This window comes from Falco biarmicus, chromosome Z (genome assembly GCF_023638135.1).
Source record: "Falco biarmicus isolate bFalBia1 chromosome Z, bFalBia1.pri, whole genome shotgun sequence".
In the NCBI taxonomy this organism is placed as follows: domain Eukaryota; kingdom Metazoa; phylum Chordata; class Aves; order Falconiformes; family Falconidae; genus Falco; species Falco biarmicus.
Window position 1 is genome coordinate 795,051 of NC_079311.1, and position 20,986 is coordinate 816,036.

General features: G+C 47.6%; 1 protein-coding gene across 4 annotated transcripts in view; it reads left to right on the forward strand.

The window, feature by feature from the left end:
- Window positions 1-20,986, forward strand: part of LOC130142532 (paired box protein Pax-5) — a 139,364-nt gene that overhangs the window by 71,864 nt on the left and 46,514 nt on the right. For all 4 annotated transcript variants that reach the window (XM_056324665.1, XM_056324664.1, XM_056324667.1 and 1 more), the window contains one exon: window positions 1,552-1,681. In XM_056324665.1, the coding sequence (XP_056180640.1) occupies window positions 1,552-1,681 (130 nt within the window). The remainder of the gene's footprint in view (window positions 1-1,551; window positions 1,682-20,986) is intronic.

Sequence of the window (20,986 nt, forward strand, 5' to 3'; positions counted from 1 at the left end):
TTTAATGCAAAGGTTGGGCAGGAGCATGGGGGAGATGGGTTGTGGCTGAGAAACCTTTGACCGAGAGGACCCTGTAGTGCTGACCTGTGGGCCGGGTGAAGGGACAGCATGGCCAGCAACTGGTCTGTGGCAAAATCTATTTGATGTGTTCATCTGCAAGAGGTTTGTATGGGGGATCCTTCGAGGTCACAGGGTGTACTCATGCCTCTCGCAGGTTGCATCTTCAGAAGAAGTATGTGTACGAACACAGGCCTGCTAATACAGGGTTATCCACGTAAATTAACTTCTGATGGAGTGAGAACTGAGCAACAGAGACACGAACTGATATGTCTGACCTGAAGTGCTGAGCTTGTGGCAAATACCAGATCGTGTGCTGGGAAGAGCGAGAAAGATGTGTTCACTCAGACCAGCTTTTCTTTCTTTAAATACCCAACAAGTTACGTTTTTTATTTGGTCACTCAAAAAAAATCAGGGAGTCTGGGGTTCCCCTACATTGCTTCAGTCTGCACAGCTTCTGAATTGACTTTGCAGAAATGCAATGGGCATCAGCCTGGGAGCGCTTGTTCTTCAGTTTGTCTGTTCCTGTTACTGTTCTTCACTCGAAGTCGTCATCCTCCAGTTGTTACAGGCAGGACTACAATCTCACAAATAAGGGATTAAAACGTAAAGCGCACACAGCAACAGGGAAGGGAGAACTTTGAAAGGAAGAAGCTTCCCAGTTTTGTGTGAACGATCCTGACAATAAGAAATCATGGAAAAAGGCAAATGAAGATGAGCTTTGTGCCATGTATACGGGAGTCTTTTTGAATGTATGGATTGGCCTCACCTGCTGTAGACTGCCAGATCTACCTGGACTTTTACAGGGTTATAGGACAAAACTAGTCTGATTTCTGAGGACCTGTGCTCACTTACTGTAGCTTCAGCTAATGAGATTAGAACATTCCCATGTGAGATGGGAGAGCATCCTTAAACCAGTCAGGTGATTTTAGTTTTAAGTAATTTGGACATAGAAACAGTTGGCTAAAAATCCATCCATAAGCAAGCAAACACTCATTTATGTGAACTTTGTTTCTTGTGAAATGATGAGGAAATGCAGCATTCCCAAAAAAAGGGGGGAAATGGGACACCCTGTTTCCAACTGCTCATTAGTGCATGTCTGTTCAGGTGCCACCCCTGAAATCGGGAGGTTTCAGGTTAACCGGCATGAACATTTTTTCTCTAACAAGCAAGTAACGTGCACTCAGCAGTTACAGCGCCCAGTTACACAAAACTTCCTCTTTAAGGAAAGCCTTGTTACTTGTTCATGAGTTTGGCTTTGGTTTTATAAAGAAAGCCCATTTTGGTGTTCTCTGAGAACATTGGTGTTAACCACAGACCCACTTATTGAGCATTTTGAATGTTTAACAGCCCTGTGTAAATGTGTGTCACCTTTAAAGCTGACTGAGCAAAGGATTTTTGAGTACTACATTGCATCTACTTTTTCTCATACGGGCAAAAGCTCTTGAATAGCAAATTTGTTATTGCTAAAATGCCTGTTGTTTCCTTTTCTAGGCAACTGAATACTCAGCCATGGCATCATTAGCTGGTGGATTAGATGATATGAAGGCCAATATAACCAGCCCTACTTCTGCAGATTTGGGAGCGAGCGTTCCTGGGCCTCAGTCATATCCTATTGTCGCAGGTAAGCAATTTTACAACGCTGATAGGTGGTGTGAAGTGTGCGAGTGTGCTTAGTGCAGCGTGATGCCCTTCAGGGAGGAGTTCTATCAGCTGCACAGTCGTTTGCTCAGACAGACTCTTTTTAAGTGTGAGTTCATACAGCTCTATTGCAAGTCAGGTGTATGGCCTGTATAAACTAGTAGCCTTCACTTGGAGCTGACAGATGAAGCATCCATCCCTCTTGTGCAGGAAGGGACAGGTGCCTCCACCCCAAACTTGCGTCCTGAGTACCAACATGGAACCAAAAAGTGAAATGCCTGCCTCTGCTTTTGGGCTTTGTTGCTTGTTTTTCATAAAAGTGCCCGGCATGTTTGGCTGGATAGGGTTTTTATGACAGTTCAAACTAGCCTGATTTTTTTTTTTTTTTTGCTTTTGATTCCTACAAATGATTGTGTTTTCTACCGTTTCTGGAACTGTAATTGTGCAGCAAGGCCAAGTGTTTAAATGAAAAGCAAAGGTGGTTTGTTCAAGGAGTGCAGCATCATCTGCATTTATTTAGCAGGCATAGGGTGAGAGTTAAGGCACAGCTAGAATTTGATGAATGCTTTGCTCACCTAGTTAGTTGGGACTGACCCCAGTGCTTGGAAGCAGATTACCCAAACGGTAAGAAAATCACAATGTTGTGTCCCAGATGAATTGTGGGAATTGGAAAAAAAGGATTTTAAAATTTAAGGATGTAGGTTTCACGTATGTGTTTACTTCCATCCTTGTGTCTAACCTGTGCAGATTTCATCGTTGGATTTTCTCCATTTTGCCCAAGATTGGATATACTGGTTTATTTTGTTGCTAAAAGGGAAGGTGATGCTGTTTTTAGTATAGTACTATCATACCTTGAAAGCTTTACAATCTCAGCTAGCAGGAGAGCAGTTTTCAAAATGAATGTTAGAAAATTGATGTAACCCAACATGGTGTCAGTCTTTGGCTCTTCTTGCCAAAATGTTAAGACTATTGAAGAGAAATCGGAGAATGAACCGTAAGAAAATAGATATTTTTACCTTGAAGTGGGAGGGCAGAGATGTCGAGAAATTACCTGTCTGGTACTGGGTGGATGGTTCAAGTGGTAGGCTCATAGACAAGAAAGGTGTCTAGGGGTGGCTGGATGGACAGAAAGAGGGATTTCTGGACATGTGTGGCTTATAACAGGTAGGGAGATAGAGCATAGTTACAGAGATAGGGAATATAGATACGTATATAGATACAGAAAGCACAAAATAGAATCTAAAAGAAATACAAAAGCAGGAAGACGTTTAGGGTCATAAGCCACCCATACAGCCTGTGAAAATTCAAAAGAAATGTCTTTCTAAGGCAAATTACTCTGTAATTGTTTGCTTTGGAGCTCCTTGCATCTTTCTTTGAAGCCTGAAGTGCTGCTCATTGCAAAAGACCTAGGCTGCTTCAGCACATCACAAGTGGCCTGTTGCCCTTTGTTCATCTTCTGGGTGTTTGTCTCTTGCTCATCTGAGTCTGTGGCCCTGTGATAAAGCTGATGTCCTGCCAGAGGCATTTGTGCTCTGCTGATGAGCACAGCCCAGCAGCACCTTGGACTGCACAAGCGGATGCTGTGGGCATCACTTTCTGGGGTTCTCCCGGCTGGGAGCATGCACAGATCACAGTGCAGGATTGGAACTGATGGGAGCTGTGTCTTGAGGGAGAGGCAAAATAGCAAGAAATTGCTGAGCTGCATTATCCTGGGGTGAAAGTTAGGAAGGCAAGAAGATGATTGAGAAGCTGAATGCTTCCTCCTTTCCGTGTTCCTCTAAAGAACTGCATATCCAAGATCTGCATCTGGCCAAAACGAGGTTCATCCAAGAGCTCTTGTTTTGCAACAGTGCTCATTCTTTTTTGCTGGTTTAAGCACTTGTGCTTCTTATGTGACTACTTCCTTAGACTTCGGTGAGGTGACGGATCACATTCGTTAGAGCAAAACTGACTACAAAAGTGACGCTGTGGAGCTCAGTATAGGTTTTGCATAGGTTCTCCCTGTGATACTACCTACACTTTAGCAAAAGTTCCAAGTGTTCGATTTACTAGGGCTCTTCGAAAACATGGAGCAGACTTTATGAGTAGCAAGTCTAGAAAAAACCTGCCATTGGTCTTAAATGTGACACGGTGAGAGCTATAACAGAACACGTTTTTCAAGGCAGTAGGTATTTATATCTTTGATTTGATATTGCTGTAGAGTTTTCGAACGCCTGCATTCATAAAACAGATTTACACGAGAATATCAAAACCCTTTTAAAACCTATGCCTTTTGATGTATTTTCGGAGGACACTGACTGTGTTCTTCACTTTTCATGCCATAACACCCATAGCAACTCTTTAGTGCTGCTTGTGCTCTGGGAACGCCCAGGAGCCCCCGGCGTGATCTGGGCCCCAGGGTGCTGGGCACACACTATTTGTCCGTGTCATGCTTCCTACCCCGCGGCTTTCCTTAGGAGCTGAGGGGGTGTGCAGACCATCAAGGGCAGGAAACTTTTAGCAGCAAGCCGTATTTTATCATGTGCAAAGCATGTAAGAGACGGCACGCTAGGTGATGCACTTCTCGCCATAGAACCGGACGGACTTCTATCCAGAACGAACTCGTTTTTTCCGTCATGCCTCTTTTCTGACCCTGTTCCCTTGGTGGGACGGGGGATTTGGAAGAGGAGATGCATTTATTGACCCTTTTTCCTGTGTAACCAAGAGGTGCATATTGCTACAGGCCTTTCACCTGTAGTATCACTGAAAATCAGGAGCTGGGCAGTGATGCATGACAGTGGTTATGAGTGCGAGGTCCAGCAAACATTTGCTAACACTTCACACGCTCCTCCTGCTGGGAACTGTGTTGTTGCCTGTGGTCTAACCAAAGGTGTGGTAAAATCCAGTGGTTTAGTGTTCTTAAACCAGCGCTGGGTTGGGCGGGTGGGAGTAGATGGTAGGTAAGGAAGGCAACACCTGGAAGAAGGTTAGCTTTTTATCAGCCCAGCTTTGGTGGGCAGGCACTGACTGATAAGAGAAGTCCTGCCAGAGTTAGGTCCTGAACCTCAGCCCCTTGTCTGGCAGGCGGGAGCCTGAGCATCCATGATAGCATTTCTTCTGTGAACTGCTCCTCAGTTGGAGGAGGGATGGCCAACTTAAACTCCAGTCTTTTCTTGAGATTCATGAAGTTGGGTTGCTTTTAATTTCTGCACCCTTTTTGGAGGTTTCCATTATTCCTCACTCCATGCACTCTGTCCCATAGTGCATCCAGGCAAACTCAGAGCTGGGGACTGAAAGCCTTGGGGGACGACTTGTTTCAGTCATGCTACGTAGTGTATTTCCAACTGTCACAGTGAGGGGAGACTGGATAAAGCTCTGCAAAATGTCTGTGTCTGGTGGCTACCAGCCTCTACTGGCTTCAGAGGCTGACCTTGACTTCTCAGTTGACATTCCAGATCATAAACACTTTCGTAACAGCTTCACTGTAATGAGACCAAGAGCTGCTCAAAACACTGGCAAGCGAGGCGTAGTATCCAGAATGGTTTGTTGGTGGGAAATGTCATTTGTATCAGGAACTCTGCCAGTGTGTGTGAAGCAGAGCTGTGAACGTGTGGTTGTGTGACAGAGTGGGGCTGTTGGTGGGTGTAGGGAGGAAAAACCTTTTAGAGGCAGAGAACTTGAAATATGACATAGAGAAGTTGGAGCCAAGAACACTTAGGTCCTTTTGATAGCTGGTATCTGCTGTTCAAGCTTAATCAGTTTTTATGAGAAATTGTGGAGACTTTCTGGGCTGCCCTGCCGTATGCGAAGAAACCAAAGTCTAGTTCATCTTGTTAGCCTTAAGTCTGTAAGAGAGATTGTAAAAGAATTTAATGCAAATAAAGGTAAGAATGGAGGTCTTAAGGGAATTATTATCACGGTCTTCCATTGTTCTTGTTGCTGGGCTCTGGTGTGGGTGGCAAAGCAATGTTGAGGGTCGACATGCAAAAGAGCCTCTGTGCAGTTGTTGGTAGAAAGTGTTTCTATTTCTTAGCAAGCTGGTAGATCAAAACATTTGGAATATTTCTTGAAGGTGAAAGAATTGCTTAAATACTGGCAATTGTGCCAGTACTCGCTGCTAGAATACGCCTAAGGCGAAATTTAGTTACAATTTTTGGTACCGCTTCATCCACCAGCTCCAGCTAAACCTCTGATTAGAGAACCACTCGATTTCTCTGCATCATTTTTGTGCCACATTAAATATTAAGCTTTTTAAAAAAACAACCTTCCCTTACTGTTTGCTGCCACAGTCCATAAGTGCTCTCTCCATTTACAAGCCGATGACATGTGCCCAGCTCATTGCTGCTGTAGTCAGCAGTTTCCAAGCATCCCGTGATTGTTACTAATTACCTGCAGGTGCGTTTTCCCTGCTCCAGCTTGCTGATTTCAGCGTGGTCGGTATCACTTTGAGAGGACAAAGTCATGCTAAATTGACACCTTTGCGTGGCTCTCCGACACGGCGCTGAGGGCAGATTGACAAACCTGTGGGCAGCCCTGGCTGCGGCTGGCTGCAGAGTCAGTTTGCATTAGCAGAGCCAGCAGCAGCTGTCGGCCAGCCTTGCACAGCAGCCAGAGAAGCACGTTTCACCGGAGCAGGTGATCTGACGCGAACTCTGTATCGCTCTGTTAAAAGAAGCGGCGCAGAGCAAAGCGTTGGCAGCGGGCTTTGCTTTTGTTCCTCTGGCAAGTGTTGGGAGTGGCGGAGCCTGGTCCCCTCCCATGCTGGGGCATCTCCGTCATCCCTTGCTCACCCGCTGTTCCTCATTGCTGCCAGGGCACTCGCAGTGCATTTTGCAGCTTACACACCCGTGCAGGGAGAGGCTGAGGCTCTGCCAAATACGGGCAGGTTATTCTTCATCCTCTGCACTCAGCCTTGTAACCACGCCACACGAGGTGTGTTACCTTACGTGCTCCTTCACGAGGTCGGCCCTGGAGATGGTGCTCCTGTAGGGCCAAGTGCCTTGGCTTTTCCTGCACATTTCTGTTCCCATCAAAAAGGTGAGAAGAAACAGAATGAAACCAGGAGCAGGGTCAGTTTGTCATCTGGAGGGATGGGGAAGGAGGGACATTCTCAGTGGCTGTCACCTTAAGTTACCTGCTCTGGCTTGCATTGCTGGGCTCAGCCACTGGACATAATGGATCCCAGACTTCAGGCTGAACTGAACGTAGAGCAGGTGGGGCAAATGCATCTGGCTGAGCAGATTCCTCCACTCCTGGAAAGATCAGGTTGACTTTTTCCTCAGTGTGGATGCATCCAGCACCTTAGGTGCAGTGTATTATGCCCGGTAATTTCTTCACAGAAGGCACGGGTTTCTGGCTAATGCAGGCAACAGCAGTATGTTTAACCATCCATGTTCCTGCATATTCTCTGTATTTTACATATGTGCAAGGCCAGGCTGGATGTGGCTTTGAGCAACCTGGTCTAGTGGAAGATGTCCTTGCCCATGGCAGCGGGGGTGGATCTGGCTGCTCTTTAAGGTCCCTTCCAACCCAAACCACTCGATGGTTCTATGATGATTTGATGATTCTATGGTATTTTGTCAAGTTCGTGTAAGTTAGGAAAATGAAAATGCTGAAATCAGATAAAAGATGAGCTGTTTCTTGCTACTGTTCTGCTGTAATGCACGGTCCTCAGCTAGCCTCTCAGCATGTTTTTTCTTAGGAGTGCTCAGTCTGTTTCCTGACATCGTCCTGCTTTGTTCCTTCCGTTGTGCTGTGACTGCTATTTGTGAGCTGCTGTTTCGCCGGGTTTTGTTGAATGGCAGATATTGTTGGTCACTTCCGAAGCTAAGCATGAGATGGTGGCACTGCAGTCCTTGCAGTCCTCGATTAGGCAGGGTCAAGGCCTTTTTGAGCTGATGCTAAGGAGGGGTCTTTTGCAAGGGGCAGGACTGGAGTGCACCGAACAGAAAGCAAGAGTGGGAGCAGCTGGCAGATGCAGCAGTTTGTGCAGAAGGATGCAGAGAAGGGGGCCAGAAACTTCGTATGCATGCTTGGAAGTGGTGATGGCGTGCCCTGCGAGAGTTTGGAGTGTTTGGACTTAGGAAGGGGAGGTTCACAGAGGGAGCCTTCCGTGTGCATCAGTACGTGATGGAGGGCGAGCAAAGCAAATGGAAGCAAACTCTTCTTGATGGTGCACAGTGACTGGGCAGAAGGCCACAGGCGCAAACTGAAACATGGAAAACTCCTCTTACACATGAGAAGAAACCTTTCTTCCGTGAGGGTGGTCAAACACTGGCACAGGTTGCTCGGAGAGGCTGTGGAGCATCCATCCTTGGAGATGTGCAAAACCTGATTTGACATGGTCCTGGTGACCCTGCTCTGAGCAAGAGGGTTGGACTAGATGAACTCCAGAGCTGCGTTCTAACCTCAGAAACTCTTTCTGTGAGAGGCACGGTGCTTCCATATTGCTGGGTAGGAGCTGTGTGTCATCGTTTCTTTGGTGGCATTGTGCCCAGGTGGTTCTAGACCGTCTGCAGTCTATGGAGCTGGGACCACTGGTACCTTCTGAGGGTCTGCCTGTAGTGGGATGTGCCTGAAAGTGGAGTAGGTGGGGGAGGAAAGTTTCTCGTCCATTTATTTTGCTCTATCTGTACATGTGTTTAACAGAACATTCTTTAGATACCACAAAACATGGAAGAAAGGATGGATATTTTGCTGGTTTCATTTCATTTGGGATTTTTGGTGGTTGTTCCCCCCACCCCCCGCTCCCCCTGCCCTCTTTTTTTTTTTTTTTTTTTTTCCCCTGTTCTTCCTCATCCCTGGCTCTCTACCCACCCAGCAAATATACCAGCTCGTGAAAGCTTTCCCTGGGATCCTTGACCTGACTGGATTTCTCTGATGAACGCTGTAAAGGCTGTGTCCCTCTGGGAATGGCTGAGAGAGTGTCAGGAGAAGAGGGGAGATCGGCGCTGTTTACGCGGCTTGGAATCTGGCCTATTTATTTTTGTGGCTTTGGATATTAAGTGTCTGAGGGGCGCGCTAGGGAAACCAAGAGTTTAGTCTTAGTAAGAAGCTGCAGGCGTGGTGTGTGGTGAGGTGTGTGTGTGTCTAGGTAGAGTATTTAATCAGTGTGGATAGTTAAGGTGGGAAACTGTCATGGGCTGAACCCTTTGGTGAAGGTCCACGTAGATCCTGAGGGAAGATGCTGCCCTCCTCAGCCATGGCTTGGCAGGATTCTTGGATGCTCGTCCCAGATCAAAACCAAGTCACCGCTTCTTTCGAAGTTTTACCTTCTCTTTGTTATTGCCAAGCTGAAGGCAGATGTTTAACTGATAAGCAGTGCTCTTCTGGTGCTGGAAGGAGCTAAGAAAGGGCTGCTTCTTTCGGCGTAGGCCTCGTTTGATCTGCCTTTCATGGACCAGTTTTGATGGTGATCTGAGACAACCAAGTACTTTTTTGTGTGCAATAGAAACAATAACCTGAAGCTCAGGAGCAAAAATAAGATTCCCAGTACATGCCTTTGAGGAATGTGCAGTGAAACAGGACTTTTCACTTTTACTTGCATGCCTTATGATCACTGTGAAGACAGCTATTTTAGAGATGAAGAAATGTAGTACAGGGTCAATGTTTCTTTCATCTGAAGTCCAAAAGTGCCTTAATAATGCTGGGAAATGCATTGTGAAATCTGCCATTGGCGATTCCTGGGGGAAAAAGAGGATGTTTATTTTATTTGTTTATTGCTGTGTATATATATATATATATGTATTCTTGCTGTATATATATATATATATAGTGTATATACATAGTGAAAAAAAAATTAAAAAATGAAGCCATCTGGTTGATTCTGCAGTTGTGGTTTGTTTATTGTTGTGAAGTTCCAGGTCTTGCTGACCACAATGAAAGAACCTGGTTTCATTAGGAAACTCTATTTGACCCTTAAATGCATTTGCTACTTTGCATTTTCAGAATGATGTGGCAGGGGACTCTCTTCACTGATTCCTCACCATTTTATGAGGTCAGTGGCTGGTCATCCCTAGAGCAAGATCTCCAGGTGGAAAGGAGAGTGCACCTGCAGGACATGACTTATTCCATGCATTTTTGGATATAAAATTAGGGATCTGCATCAGAGGGTACCTGTTTCTTTCCAAGGACTGTTGAGGGAGCAATGAGCACTTAGCTTAAGCCAGACAGACCCGCATGGGTGGGATGGACCTGCCCCCCAGAGGGGAAGGAGGGTTGGATGAAAGTCCTGGAGGAAATCGTTATCCGGGTGATGTTTGCTGAAATATGGGTCAGCAACAGTTTTACAGCTGTGTTTTCACTAGCTGAATGAAAGGATTTTGATTATTTTTGTTTCCAAGTAAACAGTATTTGCAATTTTTTAATGAAAAGTAGTTTCAAAGTGAACAGTGTATACTACCAGTTCGAACTGTCTGAAATAGAGAGTAATGTAACATTTTCAGAATTCCTTCTTCCTTTTTCCCTCTCTTTTTTCCATAAAATCCACACAGTCTTGAAGAAAGTAAAGAAAGGGTTTGGTTTTGTTGGAATTGCTTTTTCTTCTGGAAAAATGCTTTGTTAAATTTTTTGTTGGCTAATCATAATAGCAATAACAAAAGGTCTTCTGAGGCCGTTACGTTTTGGTCATATAATCTCTTTACGTGGAAATGTTGTTCAGTGTTTAAACATTATCACCAAATTATACTTTTAATTTCTGTGGGTCTGTTTTGAAGTGCAAATTGGTGTTGGTAGATGGCTGGTTTCTAGTGCAGCATAATGCTAGATTTACAGCTTAGTCTCTACATTTAATAGATAAAAGTGCAGATGCATTTTCCAATAATCTATTCGTCACTCCCCATAGGGCCTGTCATGTTAAAGACTTGAAAAAAGGCCACATAAACTCCCGTGGAAAGGCAGCCAATCTGAAAAACAAAAGTGTCATTTTTAATGATAGGACAGAGTCTAACTGAAAACACCATTGAATTTTTCCATTTTTATGAATTCTTATCTTGCCATTAAAAAAGAACAAGCGCATTTGAGAAAGCAAACGAGGCCACTTGTACCCCACTAAGACCCAAGCTATTAACTGCCTCTTTTGATGATGTACAGCCTGACTCTGTTGGGAGTTTGGCTGTGGATTTAAATGTTGAATTTAACTATGGTAAACATGTTTTGGTGCAAAGCATGTATAATAACAATTTGCATTTACATAGCATCTTTTACTTAAGGACTTTGCTATCTCTAATTAATTAAATCTGTTTCCCCCTGCCCCTAATACCACTGTGGTATGGATAATAAATACAATTTCAAATCGAGCAGCCGTGGCAGGAGGATTAAGACAAGAGGGTTCTGGTACCCCCGTGCTGGTCCTGATTGTGGCGGGGCTGGGGTTTGCTGTGCAAACACACCGAGCAGCCTCGTCTGGTGCTCACCCCCTCTGAAACACTCAGATAAGATCTGGACATCAAACCCACTGAGCACAGGTGGGTAGAAAATGCCCTGCCAGCTCCACCTGCGGCATCTCCCACTGGTGTGTGTGGGTCCTGGGGATGCTCACCCACAGCTGTGCCGCCACCACCACGGCAGCCAGGGCTTTGGGTGCCCGGAGCCGGCGGGGTGGCTCGCCGCCTCATTGCCTTGCTGCTTTTTAGGGCGTTAATGGCCAATTCAGGCCACAGGCAGCATTTTTCCTTGCCAGAGAAATGCTGTAAATCTGTCATAGATTTCCAAATAGGAAATTAAGAAGAAAAAAAAAGAAAAAAGAAAAAAAAGAGAAAGCAAACCACTCCAGTTAGCATAAATGCTTCCAGATTATTTTTTTTTTTTGGCCTGCAACAACAGCAAAACATCTGAGAGTGTCTGCGCAAGGCACCAGAATGATATTTCGAGGTGGGCAGAGCAATGTGTTGGTTTCTGTGCATATGCACGAACAAAAATAAAATCTAGTGGCAGTCTGAGTCAGGCTACAGATACATACCGTTTCTAGGATGAGGTAATTGGTTTGATGACAGTGGTTGAAGATACCTCCAAACTTGCTGCACCACCTTAGCTGGCCAAATATGAGTCACTTCTCATCTGATACCAAACCAGCTGGGAGATTCTGAATTGTCAGAGGGGCAGTTTGGGAAGTGAGCAGAGGGAATAGTAAACCAGAGACAATTTGGGGGCTGTGTGCACTGCCAGGTGATGGAGAGCGTGCCACAAGGATTCTTGCTGTCTGCTATCAGCTCCCACTGTCAAACTGTCACTTAGAAATCATGTCTTTTCTTTTTTTGGAAATCTCAGAAGAGAAACTTAGGAAGACTCAAGAAAGAAAAGCTGCAAAATATAAAGTGTCCAAAACTGCATGAACAGCAAGCTTGGTGGGTGATGCTACCTCCAGGTGCTGAGCAGCTTCCTGAAAGGCTTGGCTCCGAGGAGGGGCCCTCAAGGAGGCAGGCTCCCCAACTTCATGCCGTGGTCTCCAGGAGGCCAGCAGAGACAGCTTGGGTGTAGAGCCAGGACGGGGAATGAGTTGGTGCTGCCGGAGCTCTTCACAGCTCCATGCCACCGACAGCTCCTTGCTGTTCCCAGTCAGGAACTGGCAAAAGTGCCCATTGCTGAACCAGAGGAGAGGAAGCCAAAGGGCCTGGATGTTTTAGTGATGTTGCAGCATGTTTTGGGAGAAGGGGAATGTCTTCTGTTGCAGGGGAGGAAGGAAAGCTCTTGCTCATTTTTCCTACTCTCTGTGTTGAAAGAGCTCTTCCTGTGGTTCTGGCCCTGGAAAACACTGTGTAATCTATGAATAGAGATTTTATAAACCCATTTGGACCTTTTTTTATAGTGGACCATTGTTTCTTTATGACTTTGTATTACATGGGGCCAAAAATGTGTGAATTTCAGGTTTTGAAGTAATCTCTCGTAAAAATGTTGAACTGTAATAAAAAAAAAAACAAACAACAGAAAATACATAAAGCAAAATGCAGTGGAAAAAAGAAAATGTCACTGGCATTTCTTCAGAGTACAGGGTGCCTGATTTTGAGCTGCTTGATGAAACTGGAACATCTACCAACAGCGAGGAATATCACTTGTGGAAATCCCACGAGAATCAGCAGGGACAGGGACTGCCTGTGCTGCCAGGGACTTGACACCTGACTTGTGATTTTTCCGTAGGTACGGCTGAAAAGTGAATACAGTGAGGGCGTGGAAGGAGGATCCGTGTCCCACTGGAGTTTTTCTTCTTTTCATCCTACATTCTTTGCAACAATTTAAATTCTTTGAGCTCAGCCCTGTGAGGACAATGTATCTTTTCTGAGCTAACTCCTAAAATAAGGCTTGTGCATCAGCAGTGTCGCTCTAAAGAGGGGGGGATATATGTGGGTTATCCCCTACCCAGCAGATTTCATTTCTGGTAGCTGTGGATCCAGACTTGGTGGCCTCACCAGAGGTGAGCATCCTCTGTGGGAAGGCTGGTCCTGGACCATCGGGGCTTGAGGATCTTCAGGTGAATGAAGGGTTTGGAAGTTTGAGGTGGGAAGCCATCAGATGCTGCTGCAGTTGCAATAATTGCAAAGTCTGTAAGAGAAGTGTGGGAGGTTGGGGGATGTGGATGAGGCTCCCTTTGTCAGCAGATCTGTTTCTTGGTGCTGAACAGAGGGCTTGCTTCTGCTCCTTCTGTCCTTAGTAGTATTGTAATCAGGATGGAATATGGACACAAACTGTTCCCAGGCACTGATGTAGACTTGAACAGGTGTGGTAGCAGTTTGCTGCGGAGCAAAATCGTGCCCTGTGCTGCCTGACCTGGCTTGGTCCCATGGTGGTCACCCAAGCTTGCGAGACAGGCACTGGATCAGAACTAAGTGAAGCTAGGACTTCACCCAGCCTAGCCTGGGTGGCAGAGCTTCGTCCGGACCCTGAGCTGGCTGAGGAGCATTGCCCTGTGTTGCCCTGCCGATCTCTCCCTGTGGAGCTGCACTGGCCGCTCCCCAGCAAGCAAGGGGCAGACACACGTGAACCAGTGGTCACTGGTGATAAACTGTGTGCCAGGGATGCGTGGGACGAGTGTCACGTATGTCACACACCATACATACACGCGTGGTGTGCAGGGGTGCAGAGCCGTACTTCTGCTCTGCATGCCCTTGCCTATGGCTGTGGAGGTCACACCAGAAGATGCTCCACGCACCTCCCATGTCCTGCCCCAGAGCACCTCCATGGTTTCATCCACCCTGGAGTAGCCCGTGTTCACTCTGGAGTCAAACATTTGTGCAACCACCTCAGCATCGCCAAGCCCAGCTGCTTTCCCCAGTGCACAGGGGGTGCTGGCTGCTGCCATGGCTTCTTGCTGTGAGGATGCACAAGGCTGCAAGAGGCTCGTCAGGTCTTGCAGAGGTGTGCAGAGGTGGGATCACCACCTCACAGCCAGGCACACTGTTGTCCATTGTGTAAGAGTTCATTGCTGCTTAACAGGCTTGGGGCTGCACTGCTGCAGGCGGCTTTGTGCAGCTCACTGCTCAGGAGACAAATTTTGTCCGTGTTTTGTACTGGGTGTTTACCATCTGCAAGTCTCACCAGCCCAGGTTTTAATGAGGGAATCTTTTTAAGTTCATAGAATCACAGGATGGTATGGGTTTGAAGGGACCTTAAAGACCATCTAGTTCCAGTCCCTCTGCCACGGGCGGGGACACCTTCCACCAGCCCAGGTTGCTCCCAGCCCCGTCCAGCCTGGCCTTGGGCACTGCCAGGGATGGGGCACCCACAGCTGCTCTGGGCAGCCTGGGCCAGCGCCTCACCACCCTCACAGTAAAGAATTTCTTCCTGATATCTAATCTACATCAGTCCTCTTTTCATTTAAAACCGTTAGCCCTTGTCCTATCGCTGTGTGCCCCTGTAAAGTTCTTAAGATAAGAGCGGGATATTGGTGGGCCCTTCTGTGACATGGATGAAGTCACTCTGTGATGCTCCTTGGGTGTGTTATGAGTGATGGCTTTGGTACTGAAGCAGCGGTGGCCTCATCGGTGTCTTTGAGCGTGGTGCGGACTCTGAGGAGCAGGAGGTGGCCCTGTGAGCCCTGACAGGTATGCCTGTGCTGAGCACTGCGCTGCCTTTCATCTCCGTCCACCAATGGGCTCATCCGCTTCTGGAAATGGACCCATCACCCATTCCCCGGGGGAGCTGCCTCCCCAGCCGCTCAGTTCCCTGTGGTGGGCAGTGGTGCCTGTCTCTGTGCTTGGCCCCTTGGAGTGATGCTCTGGTGCGTCGCATCATCTGAGGGTTCGTAGACAGCAGGGTTACCTCTCTGCTTTCATCTGCAAGGTGTTGCCCGCAGACCCTCATTGAAGTGCTCCCTTTCTTCAGCTACTCTGAGAGGTCCCCTGGCTGCAGCAGACCTCAGGGGTGTGTGTGGGGTGTGTGTGTGTGTGGGGGCTGCACACCAGCCCCATCCTGCTGCGGGAATGCACGATGAACCTGCAGCCCTTGTGGCAGGGAAGGCACCATCACTGCTGCGAGACGGTGCTACAGGGCAGCGTCAGACCCTGGCACTCCTCACCCTTCCTCTGGCCCGGCTCTGGACCCAGCACCTCAGTTGTAGGCAGCGGGGACTGGTGGTGGCACCATGCAGGGGGCTGGAAAGGGGTAGCATAGCACTCGCTCACCCTTCCAGGACACGGTCCTGGCTTCTCCTCCCCCGTGGACCCCTTGGGGTGGTGGGGATGCCCCGCAGCTTCGCTCAGCATCACACATGCCCTGTGGAGAGCCAGGCAGCTTTGCCCCATCATCAGAAGCACTGTCCTGAAGGGACTCTTTTCTCTAACCTTTGTAATTATTCCTGTCCAATCTTTCTTCGTGTTTTCTTTTAATTATTTTTCCCTTTCTTTTCTCCCTCTCTTTCCCCGCCCCCTAAAACTCTACCACTCCTCTCCAGTGTATTAAGGATGTGAGTGAAATTGATGGCTGGAACGTCTCAAGCCTTTATGATGATGAATGACTTTCACTGCCAAAGCTTTTATTGTCTGTGATTTGGGAAGAAGGGGAGCTGATTTATTGTGGCCGACTGTCACGCCATTTAATACAGTTATAAATCCTGACGCCGTGACGGGCGCTGTCGGCCAGAGACCTCCTCCGGCCACTCTCCCACCTTGCTTTTGTCTCCCCGCTTGCTGTCCTCAGTGGTGCTTCTGGGAGGGGAGCAGGCAGGGAGGAAAGGTGAACCTGGAGCTGCCACGTTGGAGGGTGGTGGCCAAGGGCTGGGCAAACCCTGAGCATCTCACCTAGAGACAGGCAGGCTGTGCAGCCCCCGGCTCTCATGGCGGGTGGAGATGCCCAACAGCCCAGCCCAGGGCACCATTGCAGCATCCCCCGGTCTGGGGGGCCAGCGCTGGTGGGGCTGCTCTGGTCCTGCTTCAACGTGGCAGGAGGGGAATCTCCCACTGGGACTTGGGAGCAAAATCCAGTTCCACATCTCGTTCTGTCCTCTGGTCAGAACTCACTGGACGACACTTTCCGTAAAGTAATCTGTACGCTTATTGTTTTCTGAACTACCTGGTGCATCAGTTGAGCTACACATCTGGCTACATTTACGGGAGATGCTATCTACCCACCGGGCAGCTAAGGAAGGACGTGGGACTTGGGAGTATGAACTCGGTCCTGCTGCTTCACAGGGCAGATGAAAAATCAATTGTGTCTTAAAGCGATTTCAAATGAGGTGTGCCAGGTTCTTTCAACTAAAGAGAATAAAATATTGTGATTTTAAAAATTAGAAGTATTTTGATGGAAAAATACTGCAACACAAGTATGTCATTTCCACAGCTTCACTTCTTCAATCACAGTATCCAGGTAAAACGCCTGATTTCATCTTTCCATCTTATTCCAGGATAAAAATAGTGTTATTGAAATATCAGAAAAAAACACACTTGTGTTGTTGATCTGGACTTTGTTGAGCCCTAATTAAGATGTTAAAATCTAGGGTGTAAATACTTCTCTTGTGAGGAGCAGAAAACTGCTGATGACATTAGCAATGATCCTTAGATTGGAAATGTCTCCATCTCAGATTAATTCCACATGCAGATCATAAATATTGATTCTTGTGAGATGGAAGATTTCAGCATGGGTTTAACCACTCTGCAAAACAGGCCTGTGAAAGCTGTTGTTTGGGTGGGGTTTTTTTCCCCCTCTGTGCTTATCTATCAAGCCAAATACCTGATTAGCAATATACTCCCTTCTTCCCATTCCTGGATGTGCTGCTGAGCTAACAGGGTTGTGCCCACTGTGTCAGTGCTCGCAGGGCTCCCGGGCACCGAGAAGTGTCTGTCTGGCAACGGATGCGACAGTGAAGCCGTGGCTTGTCTGGCATCTCGCTGAGCTTTGGCAGTCCCCAGTATCCTGCTGCCATCGGGTGTTCCCAGCTGCAGTGGTGCCCTGGGCCAGGCTGGATGTGCCATGGCCCCGAGCGATGGTGAGACCTGCCAGCACATCACCCGTCTTTGGGGTGGGCATTGGTTTCAAGGGTCTGGCCTGGGGCAAGCAGGATTTGCACTGAGGCATAGCTCCTGGGTTTCTCCTGCTCTTACTGCTCCCAAAAGCCCTGTGGATGTCACTGCTGTCCTTTGCAAGGTGACTGGAAACCCGTGTCCTTCTCTTTCACCTGCTCACTTGGCTGGGTTCCTCCAGGCTGCTGCTGGACCACTGGCCTACTCTCCCGTGCCAGGCTGGGGAGCACAGAGCCCCTTCCCCCACAGTACTGCCCCAGCCCAGTGGGTCATGACAAGGACCCAGGGCCCTGCAGACCACCAGCAAAGGCTTGCCCGGCTTCTGGGACTGTCTACGGAGCCCCACGCACAGCCCTTGGACCTGGGCTGGCCAGAGGAGGTGGGCTGCCCTGCCTGCTGCCACTGGGGATGCTCTGGAACATGGGTACCAGCTGGCTTGTTTCGGGCAGGTGGCTCATGTCACAGCCTGGCATCCCCCAGGTAGCAGCAGCCCTGCTGCCGGTGGGGGCAGTACCAGGTGGCAGCAGGCAGTGGTGGCCACCACTGTCCTGCTCCTCAGGGAGCGGCAGTGGCAGCAGATGCTGGTGGAGATGCTGTCACCGTGCCTTTCCTGAAGCACTACTGCGGTGCCAGGGAAGGTTCTGGAGATGGCTGTTGGCTGCACTGCCCAGTAGTGGGTAAGGGAGCTGCCCGTGTGCTGTTCCACCTGAATTGCCTATGGACAGCAGGGTCTTCTGGCCAGGTCTCCGAAGTAAATCTGGCAGGTCCTCGCCCTAAAGGATGCTGTCCCTCGTGAGCAGCTCTGCCATCCTCAGGGCAGCTCCTGGCCTGAGCAAAGGCTTTTGACCCAAGCATTACATTGGAGGACACGAGGTATACGGGACCCCCCACCCTCCTCAGGGCTCAGGGCTGGCTCTGACGTGCGTGTCCTTTTTTGTTCACTGCTAAATACTTGCTAAATGGGCTTAACGTGAAAACATGCTGGGTTTTCATTTCTTGAAGAGGGCTAAGTTAGAGGCCAGCCACCTCTCCCCATACATTAGTTTTCAGGAGCATCCTAGCATTTTTTTCTTGTCGCTCCAGTGGCTGGACCCCTGTTACAGCTAGAGGAGTCTGTCGTTCTTCATAAACTGGTCCTAGTTTTCTAGTCCTCTTGGTTGCAAAAAAAAGGCTAGAAAATAGCTTCTGGGCGTATGCAAAAATCCAATCACTGGAAAAGAAACAAAAGGGAAAAATACTTTATTTAAATTTCTTGTGATAACTCAGTTCCACTTGCTATTTTGGTAGCGCATTGAACAGCTAGCCCTGAATTTGCAAGGACAGGGATCCCTCGGACCACAAACTTTTTGAGCTGCAGATCTTGGTCATCTTGCAGCTTTCCAGCAGCATAGCGATTACAGTAGAGACAGTCTCACAGAGCCTGCTGTGCTGCTCTTACTAGAAGTATTGCTGTGCTGCAGAAAGGAAACAACAATAAAGGGAATATGTTGCTTCTGCATGCGTTAAGAGCACTGATCAAACCACATGAGATCCCATTTCAGACATAATGTGCATTGGAGGGCAAAATTAGATTGAGAAGTAAATGGAGCCTAAAATTTCCATAGCTTTATTCGTCAGAAAGCTGTTTCATTGCGTGGTTTAATTCTCCTAGTTTTTTTCATTCATTGCATGTAGTGTGCTAGCTGGAGTACATTTTAGAAATAATGGGATGAAAAAAACCCCGTCTTTAATTTGGCAGTGGTTGTGAGGTGTGTAAGGGCTGTTCAGACCTGAGATGCAACGGGATATGAAATGCAGAAGCATGTTGCATGGCAGCAGAAAAACAGCCAGATTGGCACTTTCTGCATTTTAGCAGGAAGAGGCATTTTATTTGGGGAGTTTTTTGGTTTTGGGTTTGGTTTTTTTTTTTTTTTTTGTCGCTTTTAGTTTTGGTTTCTTTTGCGTTTATTTAAGTTCTGAACTATTTGAAGTTGTTTTTATGATTCCTATTTTAAAGCAAAGTATCATTTCATTGCTGCTTGTAAAATACACTGCACAATGAACTGCACTTGTCTGAAAAATATTTTCAAGGCTAAGACCTGCCATGGTGGTAAGCCCATTATTTTTATGTGAGATTTCTTTTCTCTCCCTTTTTAACATGTCTGTTTGACAGGAGGAGGCTAACTGGTCTCTCAGATAAGTAGACACATGGGGTTTTTTGCCTTTGAAGGCAACACTTGATGTCATTTCCAAACTAACGCAGATTGCCAAGCAGAGCAGTTGATGTGCAGCGAATGAATCCTTTTTTGAAACAGTGAAAACTGCAAATCGGTATAATTGACACCAGTGGTATGACCAGAGCTGGAGGAGAAGCCTGTGCACGTCTCTGTCCCGTGTACACCCTTGTGGATCCATGCTTCCAGGCTGCATTTACCTGCAGAGTTTTCCTTCCAGAGCCTGTGGAAGCTGGCTTGGCTTCCCTCACACTTCTTCATCAGTTCCCATGCAGTAATTGTCTGCAATGTTGCCTCTCCCCATCTTGCGTTATGAGCTGTGGAAGTGCAAATGGGGAGAGGTGTGCATTTGGGGCTGTTTTCAGCAAAGTCCCTGTGCCCTCCTTGTTGTCATCTGGGACAGAGGGATGCCAGTTCTCACCTTTATCCTTTGATCTCCACATAAAGAGAAGGTGTGACCAGGCACAAAACTTCTTTCAATATGCCCATCGGTTTTCGTGTTAAGTATGTTGTGGTCTTGTCTTTGAGATCTCATTTTGCCCAGCAGCAGACCCCGTCCTGTGGGGGCCGGCACAGGCCGCCTTCCCCTGCTTCTGAAACCTGGGGTCCAGGGAGATGCTTCTCCATGCTGGTGGAGGGACTGAGCCCTTGTCCAGGTGGGTGATTGGGTCCTTCTGCCTCTGTAGCCCTTTTTGGGGTCCCCACCTCAGGCTGAGCACATGCAGGGCCCAATTCCCCTTGTCTGTGGCCGAGCCCTGTGGACCCAGCAGCTGCTGTTGTATGCTGAAGTGTACTCAGAACTATCGACTGCAGGGAGTGGGTTTTCCTGCCTTGTGAAGATATTCAACATTTTGACTTTTTTCCTGGTCCCTGAAAGCAGCAAACAAGGTAATGACAGTCCAGAGGCAGTGTGCACCTCTTGTCTTCCCTTGGACCACTTCTTGTGTCTGTCCCCAGTAGCCTACATTTTACCAAGAAAAGTCATCCCCAACTTGAAAATTATTTTTTAAAAAACATTTTTGATTAAAAAAAATCAAGTTCAAAAATTTAAATTAAAAAATTCAAAAAATTTAGAAGAGATTAAAAAAAACTAAAGGAAAATCAAATATTCTAATATCTTCAAAGCTTTTCCCAAAAGCTTTCAGAGTTAAAATACCCAAATGAGCAGCCTCTCTGTACAGTCCACAGTTCAAGTGTGGTTTTGGCATTTCTGTCTCTTTAATGAAAAGGTTTCGTTAAAGAAGGTCTGGGCTGGCTCTGGCGTAAAGGTGAACTGGATGGCCGTGGTCTGCTGCGTACCCCTCACCGTATGCCAGAGGATGCCCCAGCGCCTGCCCAGCGCATCCCTGGTCCTGAGCTGCGCACCCCGGTATGCTGGCTTGTCTGCCTGACCGCGCTTGCTTGGCTTTCCTCATCTTTTTTCTTCCCTTAATTTTATTTAATGGGCCGACATCGCTGTCGTTAAAACCATGCAGGGACGAGCACCTGTGTGGGGCTTGCAGGCTGTGCCCCAGGGGACCCTCTCCTGTGGGGTTCTTCTCTGGCTGCAGCAGCGTGCCCCCTGTGCTGCTTGTGCCCTGCTGCTCTGCTGCTGTTCTGCACGTGGGTGTCGGAGGGGAAGGACCCCACAGAAGGGATTTAATGGCTGTG